At 40.8% G+C, this 18,543-nt stretch overlaps 1 protein-coding gene across 5 annotated transcripts in view; it reads right to left on the bottom strand.

Annotated features, from left to right (window-relative positions):
* EXOC4 (exocyst complex component 4) overlaps positions 1-464 on the bottom strand; it is an 830,578-nt gene extending 830,114 nt beyond the window's left edge. For all 5 annotated transcript variants that reach the window (XM_004382687.2, XM_023737127.1, XM_023737128.1 and 2 more), the window contains exon 1: positions 357-464. In XM_004382687.2, coding sequence (XP_004382744.1) covers positions 357-442 — 86 coding nt within the window. In that variant the 5' untranslated portion in view covers positions 443-464. The remainder of the gene's footprint in view (positions 1-356) is intronic.
* Between the last annotated feature and the right edge of the window lie 18,079 nt (positions 465-18,543).

Below are 18,543 nucleotides of genomic sequence, written 5' to 3'. Positions count from 1 at the left end.
TCCCCCGTGAGCGCTGCTACAAGCGATCCATCAATAAACGCTGCACGATGAATGAACACAGCTTCACCTGGTTTTCTCTACCAAGCGCACAGAGGCCTTTTAAGGCCTGGGGACCCTAACCAAGGCCTTTGCCCATAAAAAGTGCTCCGTCTCTAAAGCAAAGACTGTGGGAGGGGCTCCTCCCTCCAGTCCAACCCCAGAGACAAGGAGACCCCCCGTGGGAGGGGCCCGGAGGTGGGGGGACAGGGCGGGAAGGGGAGGGTCGGCAGGGTGCACTCAGACAACCCCTCTCCCTTCCAAAGCCAAGGTCGGGCCCCAAACCCCTGTCCCCTGACCCTGCTTCCTGCCTCCCTCACCTGATCACAGAGATGAGCAGCCCCGAGGGGTCTTTGCTTTTGCTGACAGTGCTTCTGTATTTCCCACCAGCTGCTTCTGCCGCCATCTTGAGGGGGGAAGGCCGGTGAGCTGGAAGAGACCACAGCGCTCTTAAACTCAGAGGTTGACCCCGCCGGAGTCTTCGCCAATGGGATAAGAGAAATCCCGAAGCCCGGAACTGGAGCATCCAATCGCTGGAGTGAGGCGGCAGTTTTCGAGGCCGCGATGCGCGTGTTCTCTCTAAGCACTCTGGGAATTGTAGTTTTCCTGCCGCGGTTCCTAGGAGCAAGAAACCGATGGTAATCTGCGTGAGTCGTTCAGGGAGTGCCTTCACTTACATTTATTCCGACCTTAAGTTTGTTTTAAGTTTGCTTGTTTTTAGAATATAATGAGGTGGTTAATCAAATTTATCTGGCGACTCCAAGTTGTGTATAGGGGGGAGGGGTCTATGCCTGATGCCTATGTGCAACGTTTGTTTCCTTGGCAATTATTTTAAACACGAGGGATAATAATAAATGTTTAATCCAATAAATTGCGAAAATGAATTAGACACAGAAACCTTTTCTTTGGTATTCTCTAAAACTAAATGTTCCTGTTTACATTTGATTTACTGTGAGTTTGGTTTTTTCCAATGTCCCTATATTTCCAAGCACACACACACACAAACGTTGCTGTCCAGTCGATTCGCACTCTTAGCGACCCTATAGGACACCACAGTGTTTTCAAGGAGCAGCTAGTGGATTCGAACTGCCGACCTTTTGGTTAGCAGCCGAGCTCTTAACCACTGTGCCACCAAAACCAAAAAAAAAAAAAACAAAAACACCCGTTGCCATCTAGTGGATTCTGACTCATAGCAACCCTATAGCACAAAGTAGAACTGCCCCGTAGGGTTTCCACGGATGGGCTGGTGAATTACAACTTCAGCTTCAGACTTTTAGATTTAGCAGCCATAGCTCTTAACTACTGCACCACCAAAATCATACTCAGGAGCATTCAAAGGAATAATTGATTAACAAAAGTCAACATAACTGAGAAATAAAACTGACCAGATTGCAGATTCCTTTTCTTCTCAAGCTTAATGAAATACAAGTAGTAAAATGCACATTTGTCCTTTACTACTATTTTTACTAGTAAATTATATTTCAGGCTTAGTAACTAACTCAGAAGGCAAAATAAACAAAAACCAAGAGCAAAGTATATATACAGAATCATCAGGGAAATGCAAATCAAAACCACAATGAGATACTACTTCATACCCACTCAAATGACTATAATACAAATAAAAGAAAATAAAAACAAAATAACAAGTGCTGGTGATGATGAGGAGAAATTGGAACCTCCTACATTGCTGGTAATAATGTAAAATGGGGCATTGGCTGTGGAAAAGTTTAGCGGTTATGAAACAGATCGCTAGGCCTATCTTCTGAGGCATCTATTGGTGGGTTTGGCTAGTAGTGGGCATTTAACTGTTTGTGCCACCAAGAGACTCCTAGAATTACCATATGACCCAACAATTTGACTCCTGGGTTTACAGTCAGAAGAATTGAAAACAACTGTTCAAATAAACAGTTGCCCATGAACACTGCAAGAACCACTATTCACAATAGCCAAAAGGTAGAAACAGCCCAAAAATCCTATAATGGATTTAAAAAATGTGGTATATATATACAATGGAATGTTATTTAACCATAGAAGGAATAAAGTACTGATGCGTGCTACAACGTGGACCATACAATGGACTGTTATTTAACCGTAGAAGGAATAAAGGACTGACACGTGCTACAGCGTGGATGAACTTGAAAACATTATGCCGAGTGAAAGAAGCCAGACACAAAAGGCCACATATTATCTGGTTCCATCTATATGAAGTATCTAGAACAGACAAATCCATAGAGCCATGAAATAGTTTAGTGGTTGAGGGGAGATGGGAATGAAACGGGGAGTGACCGCTTACTGAACGTGGGGTTTCCTTTGGAAGTGACAAGAATGTTCTGGAACCAGATAGTGGTGATGGCTGCACAACTTTGTGAACATCCTATGAGGCACTGAACTGTGCACTTTAAAATAGTTAAAATGGTAACTTTTATGTTACATGTATCTTACTACAATAAAAAAAATAATGCAGGCTGTAAAGTAGGACTGCCTAGATTCAGCCTCAGCTCTCCGCATACTTATTAGGCTAATTTAGGCAAGTTACTCACCCTTTCTGTGCCTCAGCTTCCTTATCTGTAAAGAAGGTGATAATAGTATTTCACTTAGTTACTGTGAGAATAAGTGAGTTATACAGATCAGCATCATTATTACTAGGGTATGGTACTGATTTTGTTTAAAATGCATCTCAGTGGGCATTAAAAAGTTATTTTTGAGCAGCAATACTATTTTTTCACTTTTCTTTATGATTTTCTGTGTTTTTCAGATTTTCTATGATGCGTATTGCTTTTGTAGACAAATAAACAAAATTACGTTTTTAAAAAAGCAAGAATTAAACAACAATAAAAAATGATGTCCTATCATCACAAGCTGCAAGTGCAATTAGGTGATAATTAAATCAACAGACCCACGTTAAATCTTCATTCAATAAACTCTTTGTTTTTGTTTCTTAGTTCCGTTTCCTATCCCAGGAAACACTTGCCCATTATACCTTTCATTGTCACATGACACGTGACAGACATACCTTTTAATGTTGCTTCTAATAATCCAGGTGACCTTCTAAACTAACTCCAATCTTTCACTGGCCTGCAAACAGTGGGAGGAGGGGATCAGGGGAACGTTTTGTAGGTCTGCCCATTTACAACCTTCAGCCTTCAGCACAGATCCTCCAAACTCACCAAATTACTTGGAACCAACTAAAGTTTATGAAGAGCTAAGAGATTAATTATAGATTTCTCTGTGTGGAGGGGCTGGCACGCTATTCAGAGAATCAAAAGAAAAGTAGAAATGCCCATAAGCCACACCAGCTGCTCAATGCCCAAAGAAGGAAGAGCATAAATGCTGAAGACGTTTCAATGGGAACTTATTAATGATGGCTAGGATGACGACAGAAGTCTTTATGGATGGGATTGTTGTTGTTAGTTGCCGTTGGGTCGAAACTCATGGTGACCTTATGTGTAACAAAACTTTGCCAGGTCCTGAGCCATCATCATGATCACTGGTATGTTTGAATCCATTGTGTAGCTATTGCTTCATTGAATAGCTGGGATTTGATTAAGCTGGACCAGAGAAAGAAGAGTAGAGACTTAAACACCTGAAGAGGAACAGAAGGGCCTTCTGGACAGGATAAAGCGCAGAATGAAAGCATGCATTCTGTGTTCAAGGGAATAATTTGGCTAGAACAAAGGGTTCATGGAGAAGAAGTGGTGTCAGAAGGTGAAGAGATGCATAGAGCTCAGCTCAGATAGGACCTTGAACCCTGTGACCAGGCATTCAATGAGTTTGTGCAGGGAGGGCGGGAGTAGTGTGTGTACAGGTCTTGTTTTCTGTTGTCTATTTTATTGTAAACCGGGGCAGACTATTCCTTATTATTACATTTGTAAATATACCCAGAGGCTCTTAAAGCCACGGGAACATCCAATTAAATTAAAATGCTTTGACCTCTTTGGATGAGAGGCTCTGTATAAATCCAGGGTATTGACATTCTTATTATTATGGACAAATGAAATGTGTGAGTGAGGCTAGCTCAGCAGCAGAATGGCTTCCCTGAGATTTGTTAAAAATAAAAAATAAAAAGCCCAGACCAGTGTGTCTGCATGACACACAGCACAGACAAGTGGGATTTTAAAGAGTGTCTCAAAGGTGTGGGCAGAACTCTGGGAAAGGGGCTGTGTTTCATGCCCCCATCAACACTGCCTGCTTACATGAGTCAGCTCAACTAAGTTATAAAAATGCTTTTCAGGCATGGCTGAGTAAGTCAGAGCACAGGGTGTAGACTATAAACTGAAGGAAAAAGTCAATGACACTTTCATCATTAGAAAAGAAACTGTTATTATCTGTTATTATTTTATTCAAGAGTTAAATTTTCTATCAACTTTTTACTTACTTTGATTGACATAAATCTTACATTTATGTAAGATTAATTTAAGATATTTTATTGGTAGCTGCCGACGAGTTGGATACTGACTCATGGCAACCTCATTGTCATGGATTAAATTGTGTCTCCCAAAAATATCTGTCAACTTGGCTGGGCCATGATTCCCTGTATCATGTGACTGTCCACCATTTTGTCATCTGATGTGATTTTCTTATGTGTTGTAAATCCTATCTCTGTGATGATGTTGATGAGATGGGATTAACAGCTGTTATGTTAATGGCACAGGACTCAATCTACAAGATTGAATTGTGTCTTGGGTCAGTCTCTTTTGAGATAAAAAAGAGACAGGCAAGCAGAGAGACGGGGGAACTCATACCACTAAGAAACAAGAGCCAGGAGAATAGTGCATCCTTTGGACTAGGGGTCCCTGCACTGAGAATCTCCTCAACTGGGGAAGATTGATGACAAGGACCTTCCCTCAGAGCTGACAGAGAGAGAAAGCCTTCCCCTGGGGCTGGCAACCTGAATTCAGACTTCCAGCTTCCTAGATTGTGAGAGAATAAATTTCTCTTTGTTAAAGCTACCCACTTATGGTATTTCTGTTATAGCAGCACTAGATAACTGAGACATCTACATACAACGGGATCAGAACATTGTGATCCATAGGGTTTTCATTGTCTGATTTTTAAAATATAGATCACCATGCCTTTCTTCCTAGTCCTAGTCTAGAAGCTATGCTGAAACATGGTGAGCATCAATAGCCACATGCAAGCCTCCACTGACAGGCAGTGGTAGCTGTGTTTGAGGAGCACTGGGTAGGAATCAAACTTTCTTCTCCTTGATTCAGTGGTTCTGCCACTAAACTACCACTGCCCTCCAATTTAAGAAAGACATAAGCACACTCCATTCTATTTAAGGGGAATGTTTTATAAGTAGATCACAGTATACCTCTTAGCTGTTGATTTCGTTGCCCATATTCTCAGCACCTGGTTCAGACTATTTTGCCTGATTGGGGAAGTGTGGTTACATCTTCATGTTTCACTGGTGTTTTAGGAAGAATTTGGCAAAAAATCGCCTTTTCAAAAAGAAGGACAGCCTTGTTGAAAGGAGAGTGCCCTTAGTCACCAGGACATGCAAGCCTGACTGCTGGTTAGCTAAGGCAGAAACATCAGCAACTGTCCCCCAGCTTCCCTACCAAATTCCATCATTCAACCAACATTGAATGCATACAATGTTCCAGGCACCTTTTACAGCCAAATATCGTCGGGGCACCCCCACCTAGATTTCCAACCAACACCCCAAACTAAACCCACTTTTCCCACACCTTTCGTCTCCATTGGCTTTCTCTCCTGCGTTAAGAATTCCAGTAAATAGTCAAAAACCTACAGGTTGCTCAAGTTAGGATCTCTTGAGTCATCGTTCAATTGGTCTCCAAGTTCTATAAATTTCATTAGCACAATGTTTCATAAATCTAGCCCCTTATCAGCATTCCCACCTGCATGGCTTTGACCAGGCCCTTGTCTCTCCTTTCAACTGCTGGGATAGCTTCCCAGCTGTTACCCCTTTCTCTTATACCATCTTCATTCCAATCTACCCTTCCTCGTGAATTGTTCTAAAGCATGAATGTGATCTTTCCACCCCTGATTCGAAAACCTCCAAGGACTCCATTGCCCATAGCAGTGTTTTTCAAGCTGTTTACTAGAGAACCAGCTCCCCACTATCTTTCCAGATTCTTCACTGGTTACCTCTGGATGGTTCATTTTATGTCAACTTGAATGGGCTATAGTGTCCAGTTGTTTAGTCAAACACAGTCTAGATGTTGCTAAGAAGGTATCAAAATCGATTCAACAATGTCTTAGGCTGGGTTCTCTAGAGAAGCAAAACCAGTAAAGAGTATAAATATATATAGAGAGAGATTTATGTCAAGGAAATGGCTCACATGGTTGTAGAGGCTGGAACGTCCCAAATCTGTGGGTCAGGCTGGAGGCTTCTCCTGATTCACATAGCCACAGGGCCTGGCGAACCCAATATCGACAGATCAGACGTCTGGGATCTGACTCACAGGCTTCGAAGACCTACAAATACCAAGATCGGTAGGCAAGCTGGCAGGTAAGCTACTAGCTCAAGTCCCAAGAATCGGAGTTCAGACAAACAGAGCCAGCGGCACGATCCAGAGTGAGCAAAAGCCCCCAAACCTTGCCAGAAAGTCCACCTATATTGGATGTAGGTAACCCCCCAAGGAAACTCCATTTCAACTGACTGGCTACTCACAGCAGATCCCATCAAGAAGATGATCACATTTTATCAAATCTCATGGAGGTGATCATATCATCATAGAACTGCCAAACCACATCAAAACTGCCAAACTACTGAGAATCATGGCCCAGCCAAGTTGGCACACAACCTTAACCATCACAGATGGCAACTAACAATAACAACGACAACACTTAAATCAGTTGACTACCCTCCATAATGTGAGTGGGCCTCATCAAATTGGTTGAAGGCCTTAAGAGAAAAAACCGAGGTTTCCCAAGGGAGAAGGTTCTGCTTCAAGACTGTTGCAAATAAACTCAGATGTAAATCCATCCACCTATAGTCAGCTGATCTTTGACAAAGGACCAAGGTCCATTAAATGCGGAAAAGACAGTCTTTTAAACAAACGGTTCTGGCAAAACGGGTTGTCCATCTGTAAAAAAATGAAATAGGACCCATACCTCACACCATACAAAAAAAAAAAACCCTAACTCAAAATGGATCAAAGACCTAAATATAAAATCTAAAATAATAAAGATTATGGAAGAAAAAATAGGGACAAGGCTAGGGGCCCTAATACACAGCATAAATATAATACCGAACATAACTAAAAATGCACACACAGCAAAAGATGAACTAGATAAATGGGACCTCCTAAAAAAATCAAACACTTATGTTCATCAAAAGACTTCACCAAAAGAGTAAAAAGACAACCTACAGACTGGGAAAAAATTGTGACTACTACATATCTGACAAGGGTCTAATCTCTAAAATCTATAGAATACTTCAACACCTCAACAACAAAAAGACAAATAATCCAATTAAAAAATAGGCAAAGAATATGAATATACACTTCACCAAAGAAGACATTCAGGCAGCTAACAGATGAGGAAATGCTCATGATCATTAGCCGTTAGAGAAATGTAAACCAAAACTACAATGAGGTGTCATCTCACCCCAACATTATTGGCATGAATCAAAAAAACAGAAAATAACAAATGTTGGAGAGTTTGCAGGGAGATTGGAACTCTTACGCATTGCTGGTGGAAATGCAAAATGGTACAACCACTGTGGAAAATACTACGGTGTCTCCTTAAAAAAGCTAGAAATAGAAATACCATACGATCCAGCCATCCCACTCCTAAGAATATATCCTAGAGAAATAAGAGCCGTCGCATGAATAGACATATGCACACCCATGTTCACTGCAGCATTATTCACAATAGAAAAAAAAGGAAACAACCTAAGTGCCCATCCACAGATGAATGGCCAAATTATAGTACATACATACAATGGACAAAGAACAATGATGAAGAACAAAGACAAATCTGTGAAACATCCCACAACATGGATGAATCTGGAGGTCATTATGCCGAGTGAAATAAGTCAATCACAAAAGGACTTACGCTGTATGAAACCACTATTATAAAAACCCAAGAAAAGGTTTACACACAGAAAAAAGCAATCTTTGATGGTTACGAGACAGGGGAGGGGTGGGAAGGGGAAATCACTAACTAGATAGTAGATAAGTTAACTTTGGTGAAGGGAAAGATGCACAATATAGGGGAAGTTAGCACAACTTGACCAAGGAAAATTCGTAGAAACTTCTTAGACACATCCAAACACCTTGAGGGACTGAGTTGCTGGGGCTGATGCCTGGGGACTATGATCTTGGGGGACGTCTGGGTCAACAGGCATAACATAGTTCACAAAGAAAATGTTCTACATTCTACTTTGGTGAGTAGCTCCTGAGGGTCTTAAAAGCTTGCAAGTGGCCATCTAAAATACATCTATTGGTCCCAGCATGTTCAGAGCAAAGGAGAATGAAGAAAGCCAAAGACACAAGGAAAATATTAGCCCAAAGTACTAATGGACCACGTGAACCACAGCCTCCACCAGCCTAAGCCCAGAACTAGATGGTGCTACCACCTACCACTCTGATAGGTATCACAATAGAGGGTCCTGGACAGAGTGGGAGAAAAATGTAGAACAATATTCAAATTCACAAAAAGAGACCAGACCTACTGGTCTGACGGGACTGGAGGAACCCCTGAGACTATGGCCCTCGGACACCCTGCTAACTCAGAACTGAAGCCACTCCCAAAGTCCATCTTTTAGCCAAAGATTAGTCAGGCCTATAAAACAAAAAATAACACGTGTGAAGAAAGTGCTTCTTAGTTCAATCAAGTATACGAGACCAAATGGGCAACACTTGCTCAAAAGCAAAGTCGAGAAGGCAAGAAGGGACAGGAAAACTAAACGAATGGACACGGAGAACCCAGGGTGGAAAAGGAAAGGGGGAGAGGGCTGACACATCGCGGGGACTGCAACCAATGTCATAAAACTATTTGTGTATAAATTTTTGAATGAGAAACTAATTTGCACTGTAAACTTTTACCTAAAGCATAAAAAGAGATTGTTGAAAACAGACATCCGGCTGGAATTTCCAGCCTGCCACCTAGCCTACCGATTTCAGGCACAAGACTACTGGAGTTTTCAGCATGTCGCCTGACTGTCACCTTATTTAGGACTTGGCCAACCTCCACAATTGCATGAACCAAGTCTTTGAAATAAATCAATCTCAATCTCTCTCTCTCTCTCTCTCTATATATATATATATATATATACATATGTATGTGTATGTGTGTGTGTGTGTTGATTCTGTTTTTCTGGAGAACCCTAACTAAGATACCCTCCCTCTACTGCACCTACTCTCTCGCCATGCCCCCAACCTATCAGGTATTTTTGTATTTCTCTTTTTCCTACATGTTTTTGCTTAGCCTACTATGTCTCTGAGCCTCAGATTCCACATCTGTTAAAACTTGGCTACCTATCGTCAAGGCTGCTGTGAGGCTAGGAGACGATGCGACATGTATGTAAGACACTCAGCATGTGGCGATTTTTAAAAATTTCGTTGAATTCACCTGATGAAAATTCTGCTTACCTTTCAAGGCCAAATGTCAGTAGCTCACGCAAACATTGACACACACACACTCCACACACACACAGCACAGCTCCCTAAATTCTTGGTTAGTAATACTTAAGACAAGATAATACGGTTGGCTATAAAGGATGTGTTTGTTCTCTTTGGTCTTGTTCATTTGTAAACTTGAGTGCAAAAACATTGTTGTATTCATTTCATTTGGATTGACACAGTGGCTACAACAATGGCCTTAAACATAGCAGTGACTGTGAGGATGGCGCAGGATCCGGCAGTACTTTGTTCTGTTATATATACACAGGGTCGCTGTGAGTCTGAGCCGACTCAATGGCACCTAACAACAACAATCATTTCATACCCTCTGTGTGTTCCACATTGCAGCGCTCTCAGTAAGTGTTTGTTGAATCGAAGCATCCTGCTATACTACTTTAATATATAATGGGGCCAAGAAGGAACCTCTCAAAAATACATGATTTTAAAGAAAATTACACCAGAGAGGCTCCTAAAAGTCACCACAGTCATCAAACTAACGACAAAGTAATTTAAATATAGTATTTCCTCAACCAATTTTAAAAAGACTTCATTGTTTCAATGAATTAATTCAAACTTAAATTGTTTTTTGGGAACAATAACAAAAAATATAAAACATTTTTGATTGATTTATAGGTTATATACCCATCTTAATGTATAAAGTTAGAAGGAACATTAAAACAGAATCAACAACATGATTTTGTACCAGAAATTGCTCATACTGCCTGGAATAAAATTCTCTAACATGTTATGTTTAAAATTTTGTCATAGATAAATAAAATTGTAGCTAATACAAACATCCATTGACTTGTTTTGTAAATGTATATGTATATATATTTACATCTATATACACAGATGTTTGTTTTAGAATGAAACAAATATCCAAAAATAAAGGCTTTTTTATTTTTACATACATGTTTGATGCTTATTTTTGCCCTTAACTGACTCATTAGTGATTTAAAAAAAAAAACAAACTTGTATCAGACAGTAAAATGCTGGTATTGGCAATTCCAAGATATCAAGTACTGATGTCTCATGAGGCTCAATCACCCTGAAATCACTTTCCATTGCAATGGGTACTAGGTACAAGGACACGATGACCATTTATCTTCAGCTTTTCTGGGAAGAGCTTCAACCATCCACAGAGATCATTTTATTTGTTATGGCAATACCTGTGGCTATCCAGAGGTTGGGAAGTTGTCACAGAGGAACCCATTTTACAGATGGGACTAATTATTCTACATGGATTGGTAGTCTGCGACCAGACTCATCCTACCCAGGATCACTCCTTTAGCACTGGGGTTCAGTAAGTTCTGGTTCCCCTAGCACTGAAGGCAGACACTGAATAAAGAGGAGGAGAAAAGAGAGAAAATACATGAAATAAAAATCAATGAGAAACCTGGAAGAAGGAGTCAGAGAGTTAGAGAGAAAAGAGGTTAAAAGTAGTTATGGCAGGAAGAGGTAAGCACCTCTAATTTCCCCAGGTTGTCACTTACTGCCCAAGTCAACTGGCTACAGAACATCTGCCTCCAGGAACTCACCAGCGGCTCCTTGGGAGAAAAGCCTGGTGATCTGCTCCCGTAAAGATTACATCCCAGGAAACCATATAGGGAAGTTCTACTCTGTCCTATAGCGTCACTACGAGTCAGAATTGACTCAATGGCACACAACAATAACGTTTACTATAGAAAAATTTAAATATAGAGCAACAAAATGAATGAAATAATTACCCATGTTCCTATCACCCACTACCCAGAGAGAACCACTATTAATATTTTGTTTTATATTCTTTCTAAGATTTAATTTATGTATATGCACTGCATAATATCTTCATACTTGCTTTATTTGAAACAGTATCTTCCTGTATCATTACATAATCTACTACTACTCATTTTTTTAAGGGCTAAATAGAATAGCATTGAACAGTTACATGAGTATTTAACCAACCTCCTACTATTGGACATTTGAGTATTTCACCTTTCTTTATCCCTTTAGCCCTGGTGGTACAATGGTTAAAGCACTCGACTGCCAACCGAAAAGTCAGTGGTTCAAACCCATCAGCTGTTCCATGAGAGAAAGATATGGCAGTCTGCTTCCATAAAGATTACAGCCTTAGAAACCCTATGGGGTGGTTATACTCTGTCCTATAGGCTTGCTATGAGTTGGAATAACTCGACAGCAGTGGGTTTGGAAACAGGACTCCAATGAAATCCATTGATGAAAAACAGCTAGCTACATAAGTAGATTAGCTCCTAAGGACCGACTAGTCTCTGTTTCACAAAAAAAAACCCTTGTGAAAAAAGTCATTGTGTGTGTGGAGGGAGTGATTACACATTAAGACTTATGTACATCTTGGTTTTTTTTTCCATGTTGGCACATGTGCACCAAGAGACTTGTACAAAAATATTCATAGAAATATTATTCATAATATCCCCCAAACTGGGCATTCCAATCGAAATGCCCAATAACAGTCGTACAGCAGGATACCCTACAGCAATGAAAAAGAAACCAACAACAGCTACCCACCAACATGAATAAATCTCTAAAATACATGGCGGAATAGACAAAGACAGACACAGAAGAATGTACACCGTATAATTCCATCGATATAAAGTTCAAAAGCAGGCCAAGTAAAGTATACACCATAAGTCAAGATAGTGACCACCTTCTAGGTAAGAGAGAGAGGTAGCGATTGGGAGAGGCATAAGGGGCTTTCCAGAGTACTGGATATAGTCTCTATGATAATCTTGGTTGCCTCAGAGAAGAAAACAGGGTGGCTGAAGGATAGGGTTGTATTTTTTAAGTTTTGGACCATGCAAATGTATCATCTGTTCAAAAAATAATAATGTAACTAAATTATTCCACCAAGCTTTACCAGTATACCATCCGTAGTTCTGGCAGACTGTAACAGGTAGGATATTCTTGCTTTTACCTGTGTTTTAGTTTTGTCACGAATATCTTACACGGCACAGTACTCACATTTGTATTCTTCTAAGGTGATGATGTCCTGGTGATTATTAGCGTCTATTGGAGAAATTCTACGGCATTTCGCTCTCTTATTTCCAATCACTCGCCTCTTTCTTCAGGGTTCTGTGCTCTTGTTTCACTTCAGCTGCAAAAATACTTGCTTTCCCTTCTAATATTTCACTGGCATTTTGGATACAGTTACTACACACAGTTCAGTTACTTTTACATCTTAAAATTAAATCATTGCTCAAATCCCATAAAGTTCTTTTAAAATAATAGCTCAGGAGCACCACTTTTATAAATGTGTGTCTGCACTGAAACAAACACGAGAGAGATAGCATTTATCTAACTTTACAGGCTTGTGAAATTTCTGCACTTCCTTTCAAAAATCTTAAGTAAATAAATCCTCAGATAGGCACACAATTCTTAATTAACTGTCATTACCACTTATTACCTGTTCAGTGCCAACATTTATAAATTAATAAATATGATTTTCACCTGAGCACTGAATGCTGGGTTCTTTGGCTGGAGGGATCATATGGAAATAGGTCTGCTGAACCTTGGGGAAAAATAAATAATATTTCCAAACACGAGAGATTAGAATGAGTACAACGAAAAGCAAAATGTAGAGAAATACAGGTGTGCACAACAGGAAGACCTAATACCTTAAACAGTAAAAATACCTATGGGGTGAGTTGATAAATACCAGAAGTACTAAAATCCTTTAAAAAAAAAAATTCCAGTTAATACATGGGAAAACTGAAACACAGAGTAATTTGGAATGTCTATTCAAGGTGTTCATTCTGAATCCAGTGGTGATGTTTTAAAAGTTAATAATGGTATGACAACAGGTACTGATCAATTGGAACAGATGTCTCCGCCTTGGTCCTGGAGGTCGCCTGTGATGCTAGAAATTAAGGCTTTAGGGGCTTCTGTGTGGCTGTGGGGGTGTGAGGAAGGGAGCACACTGCAGGAAGGGGCTTCAGGTAGTAGCTATGCAGAACAGTAAATAGTATTTCAATATTAACAAACATCGAAACTCTACAGGTACATAGGGGCAGAGTATCTGTTCTGTTCTAATCCTAGTTCTTCCCAATAACAAGTGCCTGATATATACTAGGCCATGTTCTAGATGTTCTAAACTTGTTATCTCTTGTTTTCATGAGCCATCAAGTCTATTCCGTCTCATAGCAACCCTATAGGACAGAGTAGAACTGCCCCGGAGGGGTTTTCTAAGCTCTAATCTTTATGGTCTTAAACATTGCAACAATTGTGAGGATGGCGCAGGACTGAGCAATGTTTTGTTCTGTTATGCATAAGGTCACTATGAGTCGGAACCGATTTGACAGCACCTGACAATAACAATGGTGCCGCTGGTGGGTTCAGACAGTCAACCTTTCAGTCAGCAGCCGAGTGCTTAACTATTGTGCCACCAGGGCCCCTTATGTTGTCTCTAGTCTCTCTATAATGTTTTTAGGTAGAAATAATTATTCCAGATTTTACCAAGAAGAAATTTGGGGGCAGAGACAGTAAATGAATCACTTTGATCTTCCACATTCATTTAAAGTGACTTTTGAACATAAGAACAAAACGCAATCTATGAACTTTAATCAGATTCTAGCATTTTAAAAAACAACAGCTATGAGACAATTTTTTTGGAAATTATGGAATTTTAAATACAGACCGCATATCATGATTTTCTTAGGTGTTATAATAATATTATTATGATATAGGAAAGTGGTCTTATTTTTAGGACATGTGTGCTGAAATATTTATGGATGAAATATCATGATACCTGCAGCTTATGTTCAAATGGTTTAGGAAAAAATAATGTTATATATATACATAGATAAAGCAAATTTGGCCTAACGGTAGCAATTGGTAAATCTAGGTGAAGGTATATGGGTTTTCATTGTCAGATTCTTTCGACCTTTCTATAGGTTTGAACATTTTCAAAATAAGACGTTGAGAGAGAAAAGATAAAAGGTGTCGATGAAAAAAGTATACATTTTGGGGATTTAAAATAACAATGAGCCAGACACAGAGGGGAAAAATGGAAATGAGAAAGTAGTGACGCCCTGTAGAAACACCTCGGCAGGTTGGTTTAATACAAGCAAATAATACAATACGGTAGGTGGTTACAACCTGAGGTTTCATGGTTTTAGAAATGAAGCATTTAAATAATAACACCTTGAGCCACTAGCACAGAGGGGAGGAGGATGTTTAATGGTCTTATCCAGAAAATTGCCAGGGGGTTGCTCACAGTGGGATCTTTAGCAAAGCTGCCAAGAAGGAAGTCATACTTCCCACCGCAGGGGGATTAACAGTTCTGGGATGGCATGGGTTGTGCCAGAGCAAGAACAGCTGCCAAAGAAGACAAAGACACAGTGAGGAGAACGGGAGAGGAGCTGGAGCACCGTGCAGCCATTTTTGGTAACAAGCTGAGCAGGCAACTAGCAAGTAATTTGTAGCCTACATGGTAGACAGGCAAATCTTCTGGAAAATACGTAATAAAGATTCGATACTTCAAGGTGAAGCTTTGACAGACAAATGCATCTGCATTTGCGGCAAGAACAAATGGAGCAATAAAAGAGGGCACAAACTAGGTGAGAACCTTTCTCTTCAACATATTGGTTAAGGGTTTTTACCAGGGCCTTCGAAGGTATATTTTAGAGTATGTTTAGTCGAAGTGCCTAGAGTAAAATATGCTATTCTCCTCACAAGGCTTGCATTCAGTGTCTTTCAACAAATAATTGTTGTCATTTTCATAGAGTTTTGGGGTAAGGGATTTTTCTGAGTGTTATTACACTCAGATGCCTGGAATCCATACCACTGTTCAGTCCGTATTCTCCTGTCCTGAGTAGGCAAACAAAAGGGTGAGCAGAAACTGCTCTCAACAGCCTCATTTCTGTCTGGTGTGCATATGTTATATGAATATGAGAGATACCAATGTAATTCCCACAGGAATCCACAAGCTTTAAGAGATTGGAAGCTGAGAATGGAACTAGAGGGAAAAAAGAGTGCAGGAAAAAAACACTAGTGGGAAATCCAGCAAAATGATTCAGGGTTACATAGAAATGAAGGGTTTCCCCACTCCAAGGATTATGAGTCACCCGTGAATGAGTGACTGTGGGAAGTTACACACATACACACACACTCTCTCACACACACATTCATTCTCTCACACACTCACACACAAGCTTACACACTCCTACACTCACACCTAGCCACACACATACTAAAGCTCCCATATAACCACACTCTCTCACGCACACACATACACTCATACACACACACACACACTCATACACACATACACACCCACACTCATACACACACACACTCTCACACTCACACACTCATTCACTCTCACACACACTAATGCTCTCATGCAAACACACATGCATGTGTACATGCACACACACACAGTTTTCACAAAAATCTTTATTTAGGCCATGAGCATTCTATTCTCCCCAGAAAATCAGAATTGCTCTTCCCACAATGCAATGTGCTGTCTGGCTGACCCCTCCTTCAAAGTCATCACCTAGCTTTCTCTGTCGTTCATACCACAGAAGTAAGAGAACTGAAGAGTCAGCCTGCAGCAAATTCCAAAAGGCCTTTGGCATATCCCATTGGTTTTGCATCAGATTTATTGCTAAATTTCAAGAGCTTCTCCTGATCTGGTTCATTGCTGATTTTAATCTTGCTTGTTTTAGGCTTCTGAGGCCCATTGCAAAATACTTCATATAGTCTTTGTAGCTAGAGACTGTATAAATAAAATGTATCATATTCCCATTATATAACCGTAGTATATCATCCATGTTATGCAGCACCCATAGGTGGCATGCATTTTTAATTATTTCCCCCCAAAGTTCTAAATTAATACAATGAATTTAGAAATTCCCCCTCCTGTCCCCAGAGCAAGTAATTGAACACTCCATTATGATAATGAACCATTTTTCGTCGTTTAAGTGCTGGTTCCCAGAGGGTTCCCACCGAGTGGTAAGTCTACAGGCAAGAGTTCTGAGAGGGCAGCGTGTGCTGTGTACTCACATCCTAACACTTCGTTATTTCGTCTTAGATCTTAAACCACTTCCACTCCAACAAACCCTTCCAGTATTCTATGGCAAAACTCAGATGATCCCAAAGATTCAAGGGTGCATAGGAGATAAAGCTTGTGGCCACACAGGGCAGGAGAAGATCTATTATGTTTTTAAAGTTCTCCGGTCCAGCTCCATCCTCTTCCCACCTAAATGCCCCTGGATTCGGATGAGGTGTGAGAACCTCCATGCCAGGCATTGTCTTGTGCATCTTGAATCCTACCCAGGGCTTTGCCTGTGATGAGTACTCAAGGAGGCTAGAAACACCGCAGCCTCCCGGAGTGGTACACAGATGAGGAGTAGCAGAAGACTGCCCTACCTCTGAGCAACTGCCCAGGGCCCAGACCAGAAGGAGCAGGAAAAAAAAGCCTCATCCCAGCTTTGCAATAACAGCCTAGAAATATGAAGGCATGTGCAAAAAGACAGGCATAAAATGCAGCTGGGATGTGGATAAAATATCTTAAAGCTGAGAAGCAGTATAGAGTACACTAAGTTAGGAGGGGCCCTGGTGGCACAGGGGTTAAGCACTTGGCTTCCTACCAAAAGATTGGTGGTTTGAACCCACCAGCCACTCTGTGGGAGAAAGATGTGGCACTCTGCTTCCATGAAGATTACAGCCTTGGAAACCCTATGGGGCAGTTGTACTCTGTCCTTTAGGGTCTTTATGAGTTGGAATCAACTCAACAGCAATGGGTTTCTCCTTTTAAACTAAGTTAAGAATCCACCGCCGTCTGTCACTTTGTCATATTGTGGTGGCTTGCATGTTGTTATGATGCTGAAAGCTATGCCACCAGTAGGGTCACCCATGGTGGACAGGTTTAAGAGAAGCTTCCAGTCCAAGACCAACTAGAAAGAAAGGCCTGGCGATCAACTTCTGAAAATCATCCAATGAAAACCTTATGGATCACAACAGAATAAAGTGCTGGCAGGTCCTGACAGTGTTTCGTTCTGTTATATATAAGATCACCACGAGTCTGAGTTGACTCGACATCAACTAACAACAGCAAAGTTCATTTCATCCTAAGATGCCAATAAAAGGCGACACGGTGGTCTGAAAGATTTGGGGTTTTCTTGATTCCTGTATCTTTTCTGATTCTCCTATATTGCAGCTATCTTTCCTGCTTTACAGCCTAACAGATTTCCAGGCAACCTCTTCTCTTTCCCCAGAACGTTCTGTACTGGGATCACCCTCATGGTCTATGACTGCCAACAGACCCGTCTCCTCCTCCCTGTCTTCTTATCCTCCCTCTGAGGCTGAACTTAGTTTAAGAAGTTTTCTCAAAGCAAGTGGGAAGAAAATGAGCACTGTCAACTTACCTCAACATTCTTCATATTGTCTATTTTTTTCCGCTCCACAGAGGTATCTAAGAGATTTCTGGCTGCTTGTGTTCTTATATTTCCTTCATTCCATCCAGTTTTGCAAACCGAACTTACAGTGATTCTTTACCTCCTTACAGAAGAGGATGTGTTTCTCAGGCATCCTTGTTAGAGGCCCTACATGGCCATTTAATACAATTTGTAGGCATACCTCCTGTCTTCCAGTCGATTCTGACTCATAGCGACCCTACAGGATAGAATAGAACTGCCCCATAGGGCTTCCTAGGCTGGAATCTTTATGAGAGCAGATCGTCAGTTCTTTTCTCCCGTGGAGCAGCTGGTGAGTTCAAATCACCAGTCTTTCCATTAGCAGCTGAGAGTTTAACCACTGTGCCACCAGGGCTCCTTTGAAAGCATAGATGCCAGGAAAGGATTGGACCATAGGTCTCCAAATCAGGAAGCAGGGAGACACATGTCCCATGGGTTGGGTAACATGATCCATTAGTGTATAAGGCAAAATAAGAAAACACTTA

This window comes from Trichechus manatus, unplaced genomic scaffold (genome assembly GCF_000243295.1).
Source record: "Trichechus manatus latirostris isolate Lorelei unplaced genomic scaffold, TriManLat1.0 scaffold00097, whole genome shotgun sequence".
In the NCBI taxonomy this organism is placed as follows: Eukaryota; Metazoa; Chordata; class Mammalia; order Sirenia; family Trichechidae; genus Trichechus; species Trichechus manatus.
The sequence above is the reverse complement of the archived record's forward strand: the minus strand, read 5'-3'. Positions and strand labels throughout refer to the sequence as shown.